Raw genomic sequence first — 7,472 nt, forward strand, 5'->3', positions numbered from 1 at the left:
AGCTTCTAACATTGACTTTAAAATACTGCTGTTACTTGCCCAATTTGTTCTCTCACTTGTTTTAACAGAGTCCACCAAAGCAATGGATAATCAGCTCCTGTTACAGATCCTCTAGAGTAATTTTTTTCAGTTAAAAATTAGATGTTTTCTAAATGCAAACTTTAGAACCCTTAGCCTGGCACTCTATGAACAACATTTGTGCATGATCAGTTACCCAAAGGTCCCAAACCTGCTATCAATGTGAGACAAATTACAATTAGCAACTTAAATTATACCAAGGAAACAAAATGTTTACAATTTCTGCTGAACAATTTTAGAAACTAAACTGTACATTAGATAATACAGCATGAATAACAGGGAGTGGAAACAGGAGTAGAGCTGGAACATTCTCTCCCAACACCAGGTGTCTTGCCCCGACTCTGTAGCCACAAGATGGCTCCACTGGGGCCACACCCAGTCCTGGTTACCCTGCAGATGCTGGGGGACCCTGGCAGCCTGAGCTGGGATGGTAGTGCAGGTACTCAAAAGGGTTCACATGGCAATCACTGTGTAACGTGACAGGGTGACCACCACACAGCACACCTTGGAGGCGCATCCCATGGCTCACAGCTCGAGCAGGGTGTGCATGGTAGTCACTGTGTAACATCACAGGGTGACCACCACACAGCACACACCCAGGGAGGTGCTCCACAGCCAGCAGCCAACAACCTGCACGTCCCAGGTCTGGACCATGGAAACACCTTGTTCTGAATCATGAATCTCCTTCCTCTACTTAGCTAAGAAACACTCTAAAAGCGCTGGTGTTAAGTCTATCAGAAGATCCCTCAGAGCCCTTTTGCTTTCATGGACATACTTTAAAAAATTTTTATTTTTTTTATCAGAAAGGCAGACATACAGAGAGGAAGATCTTTATCCGATGGTTCACTCCCCAAGTGGCCGCAACGGTGGACCTGAGCTGATCTGAAGCCAGGAGCTTCTTTCGGGTCTCCCACACTGGTGCAGGGTCCAGAGGCTTTCCCAGACCACAGACAGGGAGCTGGATGGGAAGTGGGGCCACCAGGATTAGAACTGGCACCCATATGGGAACCTAGCACATTCAAGGCGAGGACTTAGGTGCTATGCTATCGTGCTGTGCCCATATTTTATCAAGCTTTTGTTTTTAACCTTGCATTTCACACATGTTCAAACTGAAGTGGGGCCCATGTGTACAATCAGTGAATTTCAAGATAGTCAGAGGTCTGTTAAGAATGCAACCGAAGCCACCAACATGTGAACTGAAAGGTCTGTTTATTTGAAATGTAGAGTGGCTAGCTCACTTCCTGGGCCTGCACAGTGAGGCCACGGGATCCACCCAGAGCTCCATGGGCATCTGGGCACCATCTGCTGCTTCCCAGGCAAACCAGAACCTGATCAAGCATTCCAATATGGGATGCCAGGTGCCAAGGTGTGGCTGAATCCACCTACCACAACATCCATCCCTGCCTTCATTTAAATTAAAAAACAGCGAACACAGTAACTGCTCCAAAGCATTTCACAGAATGAAAATCGTACGTGCCCAGTGCACAGCGTGGCGCCTGGAAAGGCTAACACTGGACTGGGCACAACGACCAACACATCCCACATCTCCACAGGAAACCACAGGTCAGTCACAAGGTCCGGCGTGTGGCCCACAAACACAGTGCACGGAGGGTGAGGATGCAGCACCACCCAGCTGCTGCCTCTGTGCCACGCTGAGCTCTGGCGTTTCCACTTCTCTGAAACCAGTGTGCGGGCAGGACTCCCACGGACCTGCACTTTTGCGTGACCTGAGGTGCGAGAGCCACGGTGGGACAGGTCATTCAGTTTAACAAGTACAGGATGTTGCTTCCATAGCACTTTCTGCGTTTAATGAAAAACCAACCAAGCAAGACAGGAATGGAGAATTCCAGCCACAGACAGGCTCCACTGGGTTCTTCCAGAAGGTTCCATTGTGCAACTCCTTGTCAAAACCAAGAAACAGTTTCTCTACCAAGAGCTTAAAATTACATCAAACTATGAAATATGACAAATGTGGACTTCAAGGAAATTTTATATTCCAGTAAAACTGTCAACTTCCAGTCTTTTAAATCTAGATGCATTCATCTGCATATTTTTTAATTAAAGAACAATTTGCTTAATGGAAAAAGCCCGTGATGCTGACGATAACTAACCATAAATTGACATAGGTCATTGGACCTATCAGGAGTCGCTGGAGGTGGTGGTTAGGAACCCGGTGGGCAAGAGGGGCCTTGCGCCCCATTAACCACATGGTGCCTGGTCCTTGGGGGATCACAGGACATGGGATGGTGCCCAGGCTGCTGTCGGCCATTTGGCATTCCTGGCTCCTATCAGCGGAGCACTTCCTGTGAATAAAATCACACAAGATGCCTGTGAGTCAGAGGAAATCAGTCTAAACCAGAGGGAACTGCCCCAACGGCCACGATGCTAAAGCAGACAGGACAGGCAAGAGGCAGGGAATCACCCCATTTCCCCCTCCTCCTCTTCCTCCTCCTCTCACACCTCAGGCCCTCCTCCTCTTCCTCCTCCTCTCACACCTCAGGCCCTCCTCCTCTTCCTCCTCCTCTCACACCTCAGGCCCTCCTCCCTCCTCCTCTCACACCTCAACCTTTCCTCCTCCTCGCACCTCATTCCACCTTCCTCCTCCTCCTCTCGCGCAAGCACCTCAGGTCGGCCATCACACTCAGAGTCTTCCGGACCCACAGGACCTGGAAACAGCAGCCATGGTGGGTCACAGTGGGACGCATTAACAGGAAGCAAGGCGAGCCGGTTGTGAGGTGAGGGTACGTACCACGATGATCATGGCGTTGAGCAGCAACGGCGCAGAGAACACCACCGAGATGAACATGCCCCTGGAATCGAAGTACTGGTACTTGGAAAATAACCTGTTTGAAGAAAAACAACCATATTTGGCATAAAAATAGAGTCTCCTCCAAGCAGTGAGGCAGGGAAGATGAACAGCGATGTGTTGGCTGGGAGCTGGCACATCTGACACCCATCATGGGCTGCATGATCAAGACCACTGAGGGACGACCCCAGGGCTTTACAAATGGCCAAACAATGGGTGCAGGGAGGAGGGTGTGTGGGTGTAGGGAGGAGTGAGCAGCTTCAGAAAGCCAGTCGGGAGGAGGGTGTAAGGACGCAGGAAGCCTTCTGACCCTCACAGGAGGCACAAGGAAAATTGAGACCACAGAAGAGGTGGCCACAGAAGGTCACAGGTACCAGAACCCAGGGCTGTGGGCCTCAGTGCATGGCTCTGCTTCTGCTCCAATGGTCTGGAACACTCATGAACATCTTGGATGACTGAGGGGCCAGGGAAGCAGGAGATACCCAGGCACTGCATAATCCAGGCCTCACACAGGCACGGGCCAGGGACCGTCCTGAGGGACAGACCCAGCGCTCTGGCCGGCTCAGGCCTGCGCCATCCTCAGCTGCTCCCCCGGCCGCAGGGCAAGAACGTGACCTTACCTCCAGTTCATCGCCGCCACTTCATTGATGTACTCGGCACAGTAGACCAGGATCACTGCAAAAAGAAACCCCGAGTTAGCCTTTCCAGAACAGAACATGCATGCTTCACAGCACCCCATCAACCCCAGTTCCCAGGCCACGGGAGCGAATCACCCCACATCTCCAGTGAGGACGAAGGCCCAGCACTGTGGACTGGGGCAGCGCGAGCTTCAACCACTGGTGTTCATCTGTCAGCTAAATCAGGACGGGAAAACGTGCAGTCTTCCTGACCCAGAGGTTCCTGGGAGCAGGCAGTGGGGTGCTGGGGTTCAATGAACCTGAGCAAGACTCCAAGGCAAGTGAGATGACTTTAATTTCTATCCAAGAGGCAACCTCTTGCCATAAGCAAGAAGTGCCCTGAACAAAATAATTGTGGGTTTTTCATAGTAAGAGAATCAAAAGCTACGTGACAGTGAGCAAGTACATGATTAGGGGCTAACAGTGACACAAAACAGAAAGCATGCGACAGGAATTTACAGGGTATAGGCTTGGGGGTCCTGATCATATCACTGTAATGCAGACAGTAATAAAACAGCATGCCTCGGAGGGAACTGTCTTTCCCATAAATCCTCAAACTGCAAGGTTCTCCCTATCTCCTGCCTGCCTCCTGGTGCTTCAGGAAGCAGGAGCTTTGCTCCTACCAGGATGCAGGTGTCTCTCTGGAGATTCCAGACTTCCAGGAGTACAGGCACCTGTACAATTAGCCCTTTCAGTGGGGTCAGGCAGCTAAGGGGTACTCAGTAAGAGGAGGCACAGAGGCCCGCCCCAGGGGCATCACGCTGCTCTGTCTTTACACACTGCAGAAGCCCTGAATGAGACTCAGCTCAGGGGCTGAGCACGGGACACAGCCCAGTGGCCAGCAGTGTACTGTGGGCAGTCGTCCTTCACCCATGTGGCACAGCAGGTCCCACACACATCAGCTCACGTGATGAGGCTGTAACATGACCCAGACCACAGATGTGAGTTTGCTGTGAACCAGCTGAAGGTCCAGTCTCACCTGGGGTGGCCTAGGCAGGGCTAAACCAATGAGACGGTGCGGCGGGATTGTCTCACCCACTCTTGGGGCTCCCAGCAGCCTTGGCACACAGGACTCCAGGCTTGGTGTGTGCACCCCAGGCCTCAGACACGGCCTGGCCGACTGCTGCATACCCTTGACCCCCGCATAAGGGGCACCGCGCCATGTCCATCAGGCCTCATCACGCCTCCCTGCACTCCTCTGCCTGCTTAGGTCTTGCCATGGCAGATGAGAGCGAAATCAGGGCGTGAGCGTTCATGCACACGGGGGAGTCCCGTGGGGCTCTGGCTCCACAGCACCATTTACCCACACTGCTGTGCACATTCTGACAATCCACAGCAATGAGCACGGCCGCCCTGCGTGCACTTGGGGCAGCGGGCTGATCGCAGTCACAGCCCATGCGCTGCGCCTCAACTTCTGGGAAGTCTTCCCCTCACACAGCTTGGTTCCCACTGTGTGGGCAATTTTCATGTTCACGCTTGGCTTCCCAGAGCAGGCAGCGCAGGAGGAAACAGCCTGGGTCAAAGCCCGCCAGCACTCAGTACGCCAAACGCCTCCTGGCAGAGCCAGCACTTCACACCAGCCCTGGAGGAAGGCACATGGCAGATTCCCGCAGGTCATGGCTCTGCCTGCCCTGACACCCAACTAGACTCATCTCAGGCGCAGCAGGAGGCCTGTGAGAGCACAGCACATCGCAGGCGGGACCGACACAGGAGCACCCGGGCGCAGGGACTCACCCAGACACAGGAAATGCCCGATCTGCAGGTTGTAACTCTGGGAGGAGCAGCAGGTGAGCAGCAGGCAGAGCAGGTGGAAGAGGAGGAGCCCCAAGAGCCACGGCTCTGTCCAGTCTGTCTGCTGCAGGACACAGACACGGGTGGGGAGGGGAACCCAGCCAACCTGGTGACTAAACCCAATCCTACCTGAAAGTGAGTCTCATGCACTGAGACGAAAAAGAAGTTCAGCCGCTTGTACCAAAACAAGCATTTGTTAGTCTGTGTCCAGGATCCCCAAGCGCCTCCTCTCAGCTCCAACCCTCCCACAGCACCCCGACCACTCCCCAACACCTGACCCTCCAACATGCTGTCCCCGAGCGCCCGCTGGACAGGCAAGCTCAAAGCTGGCCTAGGGGACCAGCTGCCTTGGCAACCCAGCGCCGGGGCATAAATGCAGACCCGGGACACTCCCACCCATTCACTCAGACCCACCAAACTGACCCGCTCCCCCTGCGCCCCACCACAGCCACACCTCAAAGCCTCAGCCCCGCCCACATGGACCTCCAAACCCCGCCCCCAGAGCCAGCTCACCTTCCGACTCCGCCCCTGGTCCACATCAGCCACCAGGTCCCGCCCAGGGCCGCTGCCTGCCCCAGCCCACCCGCAGTCCCGCCCCTGGCCACACCCATCGCCCCGGGTAGGGTCACAACCCTGACCCCGCCCACTAGCCCACAGCTCCGCCCCCGGGCAGGATCGCTGCCTGGCCCCGCCCATCACCCCGCCCCCGGGCAGGGTCACGATTCTGGCCCCGCCCATCAGCCCCGCCCCGGGTTCCCGCCTGGCCCCGCCCACCCACAGCCACGCCCCGGGTTCCCGCCTGGCCCCGCCCACCCACAGCCACGCCCCGAATACGGCCGCTGGCCCCGCCCACCCAGTCCAGCGCCCGCAGCTCCGGGTCCGCCCCGCAGCACTGCGGCCCTCGCGCCCACCCCTGGGCGGCCAGAGGGGCTGCGGGTTACCGTGATCACAGCGGGGATGCTGACGGGGAAGGAGCTGACGGAGAATGCGGACGGCATGGCTCGCCAGAAGTCCGGCCTCCACGCCGCCCGCCGGCCTCACCAGGAAGAACGCCGTCCCGTGTTCTCGCGAGAAAACAATGTGCCGCCGACGGCCACGGGAGTACTTCTCGCGATAGTTTCCTGGCGGAGCCGGCTCTCGCGGTGTCTCGTGGTTTGAGCTGGTTTAGGGGCGGTTGTGTGGCGCCTTTGACGGTACGTGGGTTCGAGTCCCGGCTGCGCTCCGCGTTCCGTCTGGGAGCGAGCGGGGGCGTGGGTGTTCTCTGCCTCAGCCTTTGAAATACAATCAACTTAAATGACCAGACTGCTTATATAAATCGAGTTGTTGCGGCCGGGACACGGCTGGTCGGAGATCTTGTCCTTGCGGGAGAACAGTGGCAGGCACGACACTGGCGCGCGGGCCAGACGGCCACGCGTCACGGAGCGACCCTGCCCGCAGGCTCCGATGCCGCAAAATCCTCCCGGACCTGACCAGCTCTGGTGGAGGCACAGACGTCCTGGGGGACCGTGTTCCGCGGGACAGGCCTCCGTGGCTTCATGGAGGCGAGTGTGGTCCCACGAGGGCTCCCAGAAGGGCCGCTCTGCCTGTGGGCGCAGTGGACAGGAGAGTGATTGCAGCCACTCTGCTGCTGTGGGGACTCCAAACGACCTTGGCACCAGGACAGTCCCTGCAGGAGGGCTGGGCAGGAGCGTGGTGTGGGGGGCAGTGCGAGTGAGTTGGTTGCTGGTTTCTCTTCCAGCGCCTGAGCTCCTCAGCCCAAGCCTCCCGCTCCAGGGAGCCAGTTGTGCGTGGGACTGCCCTGCCGTGTCCTTCACCCTGACTCACACCCATTCTGCAGACATCCTGTAGGCACATGGACAACCTGGCTGGCCCACACAAGCCCCCATCCACCCTGAGCTCCTGTGCCTGGAAGGCCCACACACAGCCCCTGCCCACCCTGAGTTCTGGTGCCCCTCCCTGTGCCTGGCAGACCCACACAAGCCCCTGTTCACCCTGAGCTCCTGTGCCCGGCAGGCCCACACACAGCCCCTGTCCACCCTGAGTTCTGGTGCCCCTCCCTGTGCCTGGCAGACCCATGCAAGCCCCAGTCCACCTGCAGCTCCAGAGCCCAGCGCCCCTGC

At 56.8% G+C, this 7,472-nt stretch overlaps 1 protein-coding gene across 3 annotated transcripts; it reads right to left on the reverse strand.

Moving 5' to 3' along the window:
* Positions 1–1,003: 1,003 nt before the first annotated feature.
* Positions 1,004–6,406, reverse strand: TMEM18 (transmembrane protein 18). Of its 3 annotated transcripts, none has more exons than XM_040993903.1 (6): positions 6,294–6,406; positions 5,296–5,416; positions 3,505–3,559; positions 2,828–2,921; positions 2,663–2,744; positions 1,004–1,036 (listed from the first exon to the last, which is right to left on the reverse strand). In XM_040993903.1, exons 1-5 carry the CDS (start codon positions 6,348–6,350, stop codon positions 2,664–2,666), a joined length of 408 nt encoding a protein of 135 aa, XP_040849837.1. In that variant the 5' UTR covers positions 6,351–6,406; the 3' UTR covers positions 1,004–1,036; position 2,663. The 3 variants fall into 3 exon arrangements, with proteins under 3 accessions (XP_040849837.1, XP_040849838.1, XP_040849836.1); XM_040993904.1 differs by lacking the exon at positions 1,004–1,036 and adding an exon at positions 1,271–2,381 and having other exon boundaries at positions 5,296–5,413; XM_040993902.1 differs by lacking the exon at positions 1,004–1,036 and adding an exon at positions 1,271–2,381.
* Between the last annotated feature and the right edge of the window lie 1,066 nt (positions 6,407–7,472).

This window comes from Ochotona curzoniae, unplaced genomic scaffold (genome assembly GCF_017591425.1).
Source record: "Ochotona curzoniae isolate NIBS_2020 unplaced genomic scaffold, NIBS_Ocur_1.0 contig_883, whole genome shotgun sequence".
Taxonomy (NCBI): Eukaryota; Metazoa; Chordata; class Mammalia; order Lagomorpha; family Ochotonidae; genus Ochotona; species Ochotona curzoniae.